At 43.3% G+C, this 14,807-nt stretch overlaps 1 protein-coding gene across 1 annotated transcript; it reads right to left on the bottom strand.

Annotated features, from left to right (window-relative positions):
* Positions 1 to 1,470: 1,470 nt before the first annotated feature.
* On the bottom strand, positions 1,471 to 13,126 carry LOC149450454 (uncharacterized). The gene is made up of 9 exons (XM_089691954.1): positions 13,051 to 13,126; positions 9,965 to 10,150; positions 8,896 to 8,979; positions 8,405 to 8,497; positions 6,870 to 6,995; positions 4,963 to 5,016; positions 3,535 to 3,636; positions 3,246 to 3,415; positions 1,471 to 2,874 (listed from the first exon to the last, which is right to left on the bottom strand). The coding sequence occupies exons 1-9, from the start codon at positions 13,124 to 13,126 to the stop codon at positions 2,437 to 2,439; spliced, it is 1,329 nt and encodes a 442-aa protein (XP_089548080.1). The 3' UTR covers positions 1,471 to 2,436.
* Positions 13,127 to 14,807: the final 1,681 nt, after the last annotated feature.

Here is a 14,807-nt window from a genome sequence, read left to right as displayed (position 1 = left end):
TCTCTTGCCCTCTTTGCTCTCACCCTCCCCTCCCTCGCCTTCTCCTCTGCTCTTGCCCTCCTTTCTCTCTCCCTCTCCCCGTCTTCTTTTGTCTGCTTTTCTTGCTCCATGTCTTCTCTTGCCCTCTCCTCTCTTTCCTCTTTCATTTCTTCCTTTTTCACCTCTTTGTTTTCTTTCATTTTGTCAAATGCCCATGTTATCTGTATCTTCCTTCCTGGACTCATCATGATCTCTTGTTCTCCGCTTTTTCCATTTCTGATGTTACTTTGCTATAAGCAAGCATTTATCTGAATGACATCGATTCATTCAGGTTTGTTTTTTTTTTTTGTGCTTAGCTGTGATTTGACCACAGCTAATCACATGACACGGCTGGGCTGTGATTGGCCCAGCTTGTGCATGTGATCACTGTGACCATTCACAGCTAGACACTCTTGTATACAATGGATGGCATGAAAGGAAACTATCCATTGTATACAACTGTCATGTGACCTGCTGTAATTGGTCACAGTAGGTCACATGGTACTGGCAACGGGACCGATACACAGATCTGTCATCGGCCATGTCCGAATTACACGGCTGGTGACAGATCGCGCTTCTGCGCGGCTCTGCAGGTGTGCAAACTGCGCATGCCTGGAAGGACGCCATATGGCGTCCACCCGGAGGGACAAGGTGTTTTGCCATTTTTCTTGTGGTTACCTATGACCCTAATACTGTCAGGTGGAAGTGCTAATCATTTAGCCACTGTGCTGCCCCAATAGATGTTTTACTGCATTCTAAAACACCTGTCGCCACAAGGGCACACAGAAAACAATTGTGTCCCATTCACACTGCAACGCAGCCCAGAGTGGTGCTGCAAATGTGATTGCAGTGCATTGTACAGAAGCACAGCACATTGCGCTGCTGTACAGCCAAACATATTGGCAATCACATCGTCCAGCGATGTAGATCCTCATCAATTATATCTTCCAGTAATGTAGACGCTCGTCAACTACATCTTCCAGCAATGTAGATCCTCATCAATTATATCTTCCAGCAATGTAGACGCTCGTCAATTATATCTTCCAGTAATGTAGACGCTCGTCAACTACATCTTCCAGCAATGTAGACGCTCGTCAATTATATCTTCCAGTAATGTAGACGCTCGTCAATTATATCTTCCAGCAATGTAGACGCTCGTCAATTATATCTTCCAGTAATGTAGACCCTCGTCAACTACATCTTCCAGTAATGTAGATCCTCGTCAATTATATCTTCCAGCAATGTAGACGCTCGTCAATTATATCTTCCAGTAATGTAGATCCTCGTCAACTACATCTTCCAGCAATGTAGATCCTCGTCAACTACATCTTCCAGTAATGTAGACCCTCATCAATTATATCTTCCAGCAATGTAGACGCTCGTCAATTATATCTTCCAGCAATGTAGATCCTCATCAATTATATCTTCCAGTAATGTAGATCCTCATCAATTATATCTTCCAGTAATGTAGATCCTCGTCAATTATATCTTCCAGCAATGTAGATCCTCATCACCTACATCTTCCAGTAATGTAGATCCTCATCAATTATTTCTTCCAGCAATGTAGATCCTCGTCAACTACATCTTCCAGTAATGTAGATCCTCGTCAGTTATATCTTCCAGTAATGTAGATGCTCGTCAACTACATCTTCCAGCAATGTAGACCCTCATCACCTACATCTTCCGGTAATGTAGATCCTCGTCAATTATATCTTCCAGTAATGTAGATGCTCGTCAACTACATCTTCCAGCAATGTAGTCCCTCATCAACTACATCCTCCTAATCTCAAATTATTTACACACACACACACACACAAACACACACACAAACACACACGTTACCTGCACCCTGCCTCCTCCAAGTCCTGGCAGAAGGAAATGTGTGCAGGTAATTAAACTATATGCAGTCCTAGCTAGCGATCCTGTGTGTGATGTGTGTAGGGAGAGGGCACAGCCCCTCTCCTGAACACAGATCGCTGCACTAGGCTGTGCAATCACATCCCGGGCTGGCCCCAAGTGGGGGAAGGTACTCGGCCGTCAGCCAGGGGGGGCACAACAGATATCTGGGGGGCTCAGCCCACCCCAACACCCCCCTAGATCCGGCCATGTCCTTAAAGTGGAACCATACTCAGCTCCGATCATGCAATGTGCTGTCCCAGAACTCCCTGCTTGGCCGCTGACATCTTTGGGCGGCTAGCGGCCGAGTCATTGGCTGGGCGGGGATGATGTCACTCCCGCACATGCTTTGGAGTTCCGTCTAATTCGGCACTGCCGAATTGGTACAGTGAGCTGCGCCTGCGTGGCTCACTTTACGGAGGTGGACAGGCAGTTAGGTAGCTTTAATGCCTCTGCATTAAAAATCCTGCCTGTCTGCGCATTTTTTTTTTTAACTTAAGTTCCACTTTACCAATCAGCTATTCACTGGTTAAGAACACCAGCGGGTGCTCCTTGACCAGCAACCATGGACTGGCTTTTCCCGGACTGGCTTGCATTGTGGTAATTTGTAGCAGGCTTTTTTGGATGGGTCATTTCTGCTCCTCCCAAACGGTTCCCTACTGCATGTTCCACACCAGGCTGTTCCGGACAAGTCCAGCCAGGTTCTTCCAAACAGTTCCCTACTGCATGTTCCACACCAGGCTGTTCCGGACAAGTCCAGCCAGGTTCTTCCAAACAGTTCCCTACTGCATGTTCCACACCAGGCTGTTCTGGACATGTCCTGCCAGGTTCTCCCGAATAGCCCTCTTCTTCATATTCCACATTAGACTGTTCTGGATAAGTCCCTTCTTGTTCTTCTGGATCACTCCATTCTCCACTTTCCAGGTCAGGCTCTGATTTCATGCGTTTCAGCCGTTGTCTCTGATAAAATGAAAAAAATAGACACAATTAAAATCTGTTTTTTTTAAAGAAATAAGTAGTTCACATATAAAGGTCTATTTCTGCACAAAAAAAAAAATTGGTTGAACGTCACAAGCATTCACCCAGCTGTCAAGAATTCTGACCACATTTTGATGTCCTTTGATCATCAGCTTCATTTAGTGGCTATAATGCTTTTATTTTTCAAATACCTTAAATCTGGAAAATACTGCATTACCACTAGATGAGACTATGAAAATCAGCATAGTAGGCAAAATATGGTCACAATTCTTGATGGTTGGGCAAATGCTTGAAATAATAGCCCCCAAATGTTTTTATAAACAGACAACATGATGGTAGAAATTAATACTTACGAAGTATAAGAGGGTAAACAGTAGAAAGACATTGAAGATCACGTAAAGCGATCCTGATAGCAGAAGTGCATTATTAAGGTAGGATCTGATGTTTTTGGCAACGTTTTCTTCCTTCGAACCAATATCACTCTTGAGCGCATCTGTTAGTGAGGGCTTCTGTTTTGGTCGCACTGTGGAACAATGAAATAAATACAATTAATACAATCTTTCCATGAGATACAATATGTACAAACAGATGTACATAGTAAATACAAATACATTTATATTTATCCAATTGTGCGATTCTTACCAGGCGCTATATTTGAAAATGACGGCCTAATGGGTTCTGTTTCTTCTGTTTCTTCAAATTCCTCAGAAAAGAACTTCTTGATTTTGGAGATAAATCTTGCTTCTGTAAAAGAAAAAAAAAAGTTAGAAAACTGCTTTGTAAGAGGGCAAGATTCAGTTTAATGTGAATTTGTCATCACCCTATTTCCTGCTTTCAGGCCGCTTCACACCAGGAATCGCACAGGAATGCACTCGCGTTTGTGTGATTGCTGTGTGGTTAGAGTGCAGTGTGTTTTCAACCCATTCATTTGAATGGGCTGAAATTGCACTACACCGCACCAAAAGTAGCGCATGATCGAATTTAAAAGGTACACTGCAACCAGATTGCAAGGTACTACATTGTGTGTTTCCCGCACTACATTTAAAATGCACTGTCTTTATGACCTGCAGCGGGTTTCAAAGCAGTGCTTACGACACCCCAAACACTGTGCATTTACCTGCTCCGGATTGCACAGTACAGAGGTGCCATGTAATCCAGTTGCAGTGCGTTTTTTAAATTAGTGCATGTATTACTTTTGGGGCGGTTAATTCAAATGAACGGGCTGAGAAAGTTCCTGTGCGCTTCCTGGTGTGAACCAGCCCTAAAGCTGAACTCCAGAAAAAGTACAAAAAAAAGACCACTTTCAGTGGGCCTGCCTCAGCTCTGCAAGTGTTGAATGCTTTTTGAGGTCTAGGGGAACAAAAGCACTTTTACTTACCCGATCCTCAGCTCCCGCACTGCCAGTCCCCACAGCAGCTTCTTCCCTATATTCCAGCATTCAGATGCCCTCGGACATCATCAAGACCAAAGCATGGCCCATAGCCCTGCACTGGACGTGAAGATGGCGAGGGATAGTCGACTGCCAGAGCATAGTAGAGCGCCGCCTACCAGGGTAGCGGAGAAATGAGTAAGTAAAACTGCTTTTCCTGTCCCCTAGACATAGGCGGAGGAGCCCTTCCACAAATTATAGAATACTCTCAAAAAGCTAAAAGAAAGGGATACTGACTCAACTCCGCCTCCTAATTTTGAAGGCATGATTGAATGTGGAATCCATCCACGGGTTGCAGGAAAGAAAATCACTTGATTCCCCCTTCAATGCAGTCAGTGTTGATGGGGGAATCCCTCCTGTGGAGCCATTGTGTGCTCCCAGCGGGGAGGGGGGGGGGGGGGCACGGTGATTATTGCTAGTTATTATATGCTGGTTGTACTAAAGTCGATCGATGGATTGACTTGGGTAAAATCAGCCTGCCCATACATAGATTGAATTTTGGACGGTCCCTGCTGAACTGGTTGAGATTCGAACCATCTATGGCTGGCTTAAGATATCTCTTTTGTGGCATCAACAACCAGATATGCAATGAAATATTCAATCAAAGGCATTTTGAATTAAATTTTGAATTTTAAACTTACTTTTTGAACGTGCCATCCGCTCTTCAGGTCTCAGAACGTCAGGTGTTGTTGGTTCTATAAAAGAAAACAAAACAAAAAGATTAGAAGCTAGATCATGTAAATGAATTACATTTGAATTGTCAGCATTCATTATTCACTGTGAGCCAGAGGGAGATTTACTAAAACTGGAGCACGCAGAATCTGGTGCAGCTGTGCATGGCAGCCAATCAGCTTCTAACTTCAGCTTGCTCAGTTAAACTTTGACAATAAAACCTGGAAGCTGATTGGGTTCTATGCAGAGCTGCACCAGATTTTGCACCATGCAGTGTTAGTAAATAGCCCCCAGTGTGTCTTTATGGCCTCCTTCATGTGAGCGGTTCAGTCAGGTCTGCCTGTCCATTTTTGGGGTGGACCTGATCGGACCTTCCATTCACCTCTATGGAGTTGTGGATGTAAACAGACTAGTGTCCATTGACACTCGCCTACCTTTGATCCAATCCTGCAAAAACAAACAGAAGGGGATCCGTCCCCCTTTGGCCGAATCGGATCAGAAGGCAGACGGACATAAACAGACAATCAGTCCGTTTACATCTGACTGCTCATAGAGCAGAGTGGGCTGTGTCTGCTCCGCATAAGTGTAGCGGTCACAGGCCTGTCATCTGCCCGCTCTGCTCATCGGGGGATCAATGGATAGATCCCCTACTGAGCAAAACAGATCTGGCCGCAGTGAAAGTGGCCTATTTCAGCACTGAGCTGCCTGCCCTAAGTGATGGTATTAGGAGAGGAAAGGGATGAAGACATTGCACTGACCCCCTATACACCAGACACTTCACACTTTCTTCCTAAAGCTGGCCATAGACAGATAGAATTTTAAATAAAAATCTTGGGAAAAGTCTTAGAAAAATTTGTACGAAAAATGTCAGAACGCTGCAGTTAAAAAGCGAACATCGATTTGATCCGACTTATAGTTAAAAATTAAGAACTTTCTTAGAACCTTCTTTTCCTAATTTTTCATTTGAAATTCTACCCTGGACAGCTTTACAAAGGTAGTTGAAAATAGTCAAATATGAGGAAGGTTAGTTATCAGCGTGAAAGCAACCTTTTAGGGGGCTCAGGACAGTAAAGGCTGGTTTGGGGGGGGCAGTAAAATCCGCCGAGTTGAGACCAGTTTTTACAACACCCCCCCAACCACTGGTGTAGTGCCAGAGGTTGCATTTGCGACCTGTAACACTGCACCAATCTGTTTTACACTTGGACAGGATGGGCGGTGGGGGGGGCGGTATATACAGGTACCTCTCCATTTACCTCCTGCAACTGCTGAAAGCCGGCTTTTCTCCCTCTCTCTTCCACCGGTATTAAGCAGCTGCATGAGCTAAATGTTCATTATGCTATTCAAATTAAAAATGTGAAGTTCTGGACCACTTCATTTCATTTGGACCCATGACTGGTTCTCAGACAGACGTCTTGCCACAGATGTCACCCATAGGATTATTATGGGGCATCCGTTGTTGGCTCCCCTGAATGAAGCCAGCCACTTGGAGCCACATAACTAGACTGAAGGTTAAAAAGGGGGAACCATTCTAAGCTCACTATGATCGAGGCTGGAATTCCACCTTAACCTAGGAAGCTAGAGATGTAACGTCATAGTGATAGGACGCCAAGTGTACATATAGCACCAGTGGTGTGAGCATGATGAAGTCACGCCGTCACTACAGGGTCCTGTAGAAGAAACACACACACTGTGGATTCTCTCGCTCGTACTTCACTGCTGGAAATACATGCCGGCAGATGGAACCACAGCATTTGACCCAGCAGCTAGTGGAGTTTCAACACAAGGACCACTGGAAAGGTAAATCTATAGCCTATTTTACATGCACGGCTTCTTTACAATTTGAGGAAAGTAGAATAAATTAAAATAATATATTTACCATCATCATCATTATAGGAAGCTGTATTAGCTGGTTGCAGCTCTCTCAGGTATGTACCATCCGAGCTGTTGTATTCATTCTCTTCTTTGATGTACTCAAGAACATCTTCGTGGTTTTTCTTCCAAGCTAAATAGAAAAAAGATGCCATTAGTATTACAGTACATTTTGCCATCATATGATAAATAAGTATCTTTTGATTTATTAACTATTAAGGGCTCATTCACATGGCTGTACACCACCCAAAACAGCTTCATTTTGCAGCGGGTACGGCCAGGTGTCTACGTTCAGCCGGTGATAGGAAGCCTGTATAAATCGAATCGATGATGTGGTGTCTCTTGGCAGCTTGTATTTTAATATGGAAATATGTGCCGGCAAATGGTACCACTGCATGGGTTGGGGAGGGATTGGGTACAGGTATTTGACCCGGGGCTAGGGATCGGCAACATGGTGGAGTTTCAACACACCCACCACAGGAATCGATGATGTGGTGTCTCTTGGCAGCTTGTATTTTAATATGGAAATATGTGCCGGCAAATGGTACCACTGCGTGTGTTGGGGAGGGGTTGGGTACAGGTATTTGACCCGGGGCTAGGGATCGGCAACATGGTAGAGTTTCAACACACCCACCACAGGAAAGGTAGGTATACAGCCTCTTCTTTTACAGACATGGCTTCCTTAAAGCAGAACTTCACCCACAACGGGAAGTCCGCTCTTCCCCCTACCCCCCCCCTTCCCCTGCTATATTTGGGATATTTTTTGGGGGGGGAAGTGAGTTGAAACGGGTACCTGGTTTTGACAGGTACCTGCTCCCACTTTTGGTTGGATTGCCGCAATTCCAGCGGAAGTTCTCCTCTACCCCTCCCTGCCTGCAACCTTTTGGTCCCAGGTCTCAGAAGGCTGTAAGACCATTCAAATCGCAGCGCGGTGGGCAGCCAGAAAGCCACAAGCAGTCACAGCTGGCTGCCCACAGATAACATGGGACCTGGGACCCAACGACTGGAAAAGAAATAGCTTGGGTGAGGAGGCTGCTGGTTCTTTGAACAGGTAAGTGTCTGTCTGTTAAAAGTCAGCAGCTACACTTTTTGTAGCTGCTGACTTTTAATTTTTGCAGACCTGATTGAAGCTGCTCTGAGTTTTGTGGGTCATTTTCAGCCTAGTTTCACATATGTGCGGTGCAGGAAACACAAATCCTGTGTGTTTCCCTACACTGTGTTCATGCGATCTTCCCCAACACCCCCCAAACAGGTCGCAAAACACGATTGCCAGAATTGGATCGCATGGGTGTGAACACTCATGCGATCAGATTCCAGTGCGGCAAAAAAAAAAAACTGCCTGTCTGCACCTTTTCTTGTGGGTGCGGTGCAATTGGAGCCATGCAAAATGAATGAGCTCAAATTTCACTGCAAAAAAACGCATGTGATTTGAATAATAATGGGGTGCGATTCCTATCGGAATTACATGCAGTGTCCTGCGCCGTACATGTGTGGACCCAGGCTAAAGAAATGGAAGGTAGAATAAAGAATAAATAATCTTACCATCTGTGTCTTGTTCAGATGCACTATGGTTACCAAAGTTGTCCTCATCTACTCCTAAGGAACGAAGCATCCCACCGAAGAGTTCATTGGGTTCTAAAAGAGAAAAAAAATGCCGTTAGTATTACAGTACATTTTGCCATCATACGCTAAATTAGTATCTTTTTATTTACTGCGGGCTCATTCACTGCCCAAAACAGCGTATTTTTGCGGCAGGTACAGCCAGGTGCTTATAGTCGGGTGTTGCCAGAAGCCTGTATAAATCAATTGCCAGGTATATAGTGCCTGCTGCTGAGTTTCTCTCACCTGCTGCTGTTTTTCTCACCTGGTGGGGGGCAAGCATTTGACCCAGGGACTAGGGATCAGCAAAGTGGTGAGGTTTCAACACAACCACCATGGGAAAGGTAAGTAGATAGCCTCTACTTTGACAGGCATGGCTTCTTTGAGTTGTGAGGAGCACTTTAAAGAAATGAAAAGACAAATAATATCCTTACCATTATTGTAGTCATCCGATTCCTGCTGTCCAGTCTCTTCACGCAAAATGGAACGAAGTAACTCTCGAACAGAATTTTCAGAATCTAAAATAGAAAAAAAGATGCCATTAGTATAACGGTACATTTTGCTACTGTATGCTAAATTTATACATTTTTATTTATTAACTTTTATGGGCTAATTCACATTGCGGTACACCTACGAAAACTATTTTTGTGGCGAGTGTATACTATCTGAAGTTAATGCTAAGACATGTCGTCCTCCTGGAGGAGCCTGCTGAACCCTGTATACTACCAAAGCATGGTAATCTTCCTGGAGGAGTTTATTCAGCTATGTACCCTGTCATACAGGGAATGCCATATATGTAACCCCAACAGTGCAGAGCCTCAGTCTGTAGTACTACCCCCCCCCCAGCTGCAGAAACAGACAGGCCAAGATGACATGTACTTACATAGTTGGACATAATTTCTATTGTGGTGTTCTTCCCCCTTCATACATAACACACTGGGTGCTGCACTACAAACAGTCCAATGGGAAACGCAGTACCAGTTCACGGCTAGCAGGGGGCATCCGTCTGAGGCAGGATGAGTAGGCAGTGCATGGAGAAGGTGGGGATAGTGTGCTGTAAATACAAATCAAGCCTGGCTCACTCATCCGCCGCGTAATCCAACCCCCAACAGGTCATGGACTGGCACCAGTCTGCATCCTGGGGGTTGGGGACTTCTGCATTAATTGGTTTTCTTCCCTGCAACCATGGGTTGCGGGAAAGAAAATCACTCGATTCCCCCATCTACACAGTTAGTATGGATAGGGGAATCCCTCCCGTGGAGCTTTTATATTCTGACATCGGGAGGTTTCCCAGCTGTCAGGAAACAATGATCACTGCTATAGCCATCAACAGTAATGGAACGAAAATCGATCAACTTTGGTACAACCACCCTGACCCAGGGTTCCTGCTGAACCGGATGAATTTTGATCTGTCTCTGGCCAGCTTTATAGGCATGGCTTCTTGAGTTTTGAGGAGAACTTTAAAGAAATGGAAAGTAGAAGAAAGAGAAACAACATTCTTACCTTCTATTTTGGAGAGATCTGCATCTTTAGTCGTTTGTAGCACTCTTTGGGGTGTAACACCCCAAGAAGTATAGAGGTCTTCCTGAGTTGGTCTTGGCTTTTCTTGGGATGTAACACCCAAGCCATAGACTTCCTCGGATTTTCCAAAGTCATCATACTTCAGGTCTTCCATTGGTACACCAAGAACTAAATAGAAAAAAAAAATATTGTTAGCAACAAATTCCTACAGTACATTTTGCTACCATGCATTCAATTCTTACTTTTTCATTCATTAAACTTTTAAGGGCTCATTCACTTGACTGTTTATGACCCTACACCATCCAGATCAGCGTATTCCTACAGTGGGTACAGCCATGCATTTATGCTAAGCTGTGGCAGATCAACCAATACAAATCAATGGCATGCTGAAGGAGCAATTACATGCAGCTAGGGACACATGAGCGGCTTGGTACGCAAACGGTTTGCATCCAGGACCTGTTATTCTCTGCTATCAATGGAAGAATTGCACTTGGCTTCAGTGGGTGACTTAGGCCTCATTCACTCTGCCACTGTCAAATCTGACAATTCTAAATGGATATAAACGCAGGGAATGACTCTGGAGAGGCCAGGAGTGGTAGCAGGGGACTCAAGGAGGATGGGGGCTGCCCCCTATGTAAAACCATTCCACAGACCGGGCAAGTATGACATGTTTGTTATGTTTTTTATGTTTCATTTTTACCCTTAGAATCAGAGTATAACCGCATGCCGCCCAGCCACTGTACATATACGGCGGCAGGGCGGCACTCGCAGGCAAAACCACGTTTTAAAACGTGTGTTTTGTAAACAAATAGGGAGGGTGCGCGAGGCGCGCCGCCGCCCTATTTGTCCCGCGGATCACCGCCCCAGATGTCAGTCGCTGGGTCACAGCCGCTCCTTAGCGGCTATCTCCCGGCGAACGGCGGCAAACAGTGACAGAGAGCACAGCTGCAGTAGCTGTGCTCTCTGTCACTTCCCTGTCAGCTCGAGGATGAGCTGATCGAGAAATAACAGTTTCTCTTTCTCGATCAGCCTTGTCCCGCCCAGTACACACCCCCGCCCCCTAGTAAAACACTCCCCTCACTCCTATAACCCTTCCCTGCAAAATAAAGTTAACCCCTTCCTCCCCATTGCCATTAGTACAGTGTCAGTTTTTGTTTTTTTTGCATTGATCACTGTATTAGTGTTTTTGGGGATGTCAGTGACCCCAAGTCAGTACCCCCCAATGTCAGAATGTCCGCCGCAGTCCCGCCATAATTCGCTGATCGCCGCCATTATTAGTATAACAAAAACCCCTAAAAATCCTAGTATCTTTCCCGCCATTTGTAAACGCTATAACTTTCACGTAAACCAATTAATTTACACGTATTGGGTTTTTTTTTAGCAAAGACATGTCGCAGAATGCATTTTGGCAGAAATTTATGACTAAATTTGATTTTTGCATTTTTTTTTTACTGGACATGTTTTATAGCAAAAAGTCCAAAATATTGTTTTCTTATCCTCAAAATTGTCAGCCTTTTTTTTTTATAGTGCAAAAAATAAAAACCGCACAGGCGATCAAATACCACCAAAAAAAAGCTCAATTTGTGGGGAAAAAAAGGATGTAAATTTCATTTATGTACCATATTGCATGACCGCGCAATTGTCCGTTAAACTAGCGCAGCGCTGTATAGCAGAAAAATGGCGTAAATTACAGTATTTATACCATAGTTTGTAGACGCTATAACTTCCACACAAAGCAATCAATATACACTTATTGGGATTTTTTTTACCAAAAACATGGAGCAGAATACATTTTGGCCTAAATTTATAACCAACATTGAGTTTACTATATATTTTTTATAGCTGAAAATAAAAAATATTGTTTTTCTTCAAAATTTTTGGCCTTTTTTTGTTTATAGCGTGAAAAATAAAAAGCGCACAGGTGATCAAATACCACCGAAAGAAAGCTCTATTTGTGTGAAAAAAAGGACGTAAATTTCGTTTGGGTGCAGCATTGCATGACCGCGCAATTATCAGTTGAATTAGTGCAGCGCCGAGTAGCAAAAAGAGGCCTGGTCATTAAGGGGGGTAAATCCTCTGGAGCTCAAGTGGTTAAAAACAAGATCACCTAGGGGTGTCCTTTTTCCAAAAAAGGGTCATTTTTGGGGGGGGGGGGGGCGGACACTGTACTGTTCTGGTATTATGACAGAAGTTAATGGAATCTTTCTACATTTTTGGCCATTTTTCCTTGAAAATAAAAAACCCAGAATATAGCAAATACCACCAGAAGAAAGCTCTGTTGGTCTCAAATCAATTACTTTGTGTACAGTGCTGCATGACGGAATCATTGTCAGTCAACCTATCACAGCCCTGGAAAATGTCTGTGACGGGACAGGGGGTGTAAAAGGCGGGTAATGAGGTGGTAAAGGGGGGTTTTGCTTTCCTATAGACTTGCATGGGAATGTAAGCAACGCCTGCCATTCACCAACACAGGTTCACAGGCAGCCATAGCAGCTGGCAGTTTGGAAACTAGCAACAGGAGTGGGCAGAGAGGAGTAAACAGTTGGCAGTTGGTAACATATTGAAAGGTCAAGCTGGAGAGGAGCGTATGTCAAAGGAGAGCTCTGGGGGTCCATTGGCAATGGGGGGGGGGGGGGTTTGGTGACCCTGTCAGAGCCCCAGCTTTCCCTTGAAGGAGGTGGATTGGCAGGAAATGGATTGGACTTCATTGCTGCCATAAGGTTGGTTGGGGCTCATTCACATCTGCCCGCTGGCATGTCATGTGACTTTTTTTTTTAATTTAAAGATCTTTATCATGGGATTTTAGCTCTGAGATCTGAATTTATATTCCCGATTCTACCAATCTAACCCGACTAAAGAATTCTTATACCAACATTATAATTCTGTGTAATAATGCTTCATGATGCTTTTCTGTGGCGTTTCATATCAATTTTATAGAAACCGTAACATCTCCATAAAATCTATATGACATTATGTGCCGTAGAAGGGCATTATGAAGATTGATAAACGTAATTATAATGTTGGAAATACAATTTACTAATAAAATTCTAATTGTAAAAAAAACTTACTTGGTCTCCCGTAGGAAGGCTGGAGAAATATCAACGTAGCTAAAAAGAAAATCGTAATTTTCACGTAGCAAGTCATCTTGAATGTGGAGCAAAGCCACTGAACACCTTCACCCTCTCACGCCTACAGATGTTCTGGGGGCAGCTAGAGTAAGCTCCGCCCAGTGCACACTGTGATCACAAGCCCCGCCCACTGCACACTGTGATGTCATAAGCCCCACCCACTTTCCCTCAGCCTGCTCCTATAAGCTCCGCCCACTTCCCCCTGCTCCTATAAGCTCCGCCCACCAGCTGTGTGCTGCAGCCTGATTGGCTGGTTTAAAAATGCTCCCAGAAAGAGGCTGCATGACCGCACACACATCTCATTATACAGTATAAGGAATGGCACACGGCTTTTATTATCACAGGAAATAACGTCGTATATATTTATCTTCATTTCCATATTTCTGTCTCCTAATTAATAGATATTGATCTAGGATTAATCACACTAATCAATATAAAATAGCCTGGAGATTATAGATGTATATCACAGCTTTGGCTGAAGGATTGAATGAGCTAAAAATAACTCATCAAAATAACGGATTTTTTCCTTCAATCTGTGTGTTAGCCGAGTGAATGAGCCCCATATGGGGTCTTATGTGACCTTCCAGCTGAACGCAGGCAGAATGTGAATTCCACAGATGATATACATATAAGGCGGCATTTATACTTCGCATTTCCCTGTGTGTTTTTATTCTGCAATTTTTTTTTTTTATCAATTTAGTGAGTGAAAAACGCACGTAGGTAGTTCCTGTACCCCTTTTTTGGAGCCGGGTCTGGCCCCTTCCTCATGTTTCTACACCTTTTTCGCATGACAAAATGGCCATTATATAAATATGAAATACGGTACCCAATAAATCTACTAAACTATCCCGATATTCATAAAAAAACTTTCACCCTTGAAAGTGTAAGTAATCATATAGCAATGTGAATGAGTCCCCACCTTATAGAATCCCCACCCTATAATTAGTGGCAAACAAATCCTAGGAAATAAATCTCCAAAAATTACAAATACAAAAATAAATAAATAAAATGAAATAAAATAAATGAATGAGATAAAATGAAAAAATGAAGTAAATAAAGTCCTCTTCACACATATAATGAAATTAATACCCAGTGTCATTAACCATTTCAATACCGTGCAATTTTACACCTTCCTGCCCAGGCCAGTTTTCAGGTTTCAGCGCTCTCACACTTTGAATGACAATTGCGCGGTCATACAACATTGTACCCAAACTAAAATTTTATCATTTTCTTCACACAACTAGAGCTTTCTTTTGGTGGTTTTTAATCACCGCTGGGGTTTTTATTTTTTGCTAAATTAACAAAAAAAGACCAAAAATTTTGAAAAAAAAAACACATTTTTCTTTGTTTCTGTTATAAAAGTTTACAAATAAATAATTGTTCTTCATAAATTTAGGCCGAGATGTATTCTGCTACATGTCTTTGGTGAAAATAACCCAAATTAGGATGTATTATTTAGTTTGTAGGAAAGTTATAGAGTTCACAAACTATGGTATAGATCTGAATATTGATCAATCCTGAAGTACTGACAGCCAATCTAATTTCTTGAGGTCCAAGAATGTCAGAACAGTACAGATATCCCCAAATGACCCCTTTTTGCAGAGTAGACAGTCCGACGTACTTCATAAGAGGCATGGCGAGTTTTTTGAAGTTGCATTTTTTTGTCATAATTTTTTGGAAAATGAAAAAATTAAAAA

The sequence above is a fragment of the Staurois parvus genome, unplaced genomic scaffold (assembly GCF_062004578.1).
Source record: "Staurois parvus isolate SC_StPar_1 unplaced genomic scaffold, SC_StPar_1.0 ptg000574l, whole genome shotgun sequence".
Classification (NCBI taxonomy): domain Eukaryota; kingdom Metazoa; phylum Chordata; class Amphibia; order Anura; family Ranidae; genus Staurois; species Staurois parvus.
Note: the sequence above shows the minus strand (reverse complement) of the source record. Positions and strands in the feature narration are given on the sequence as shown.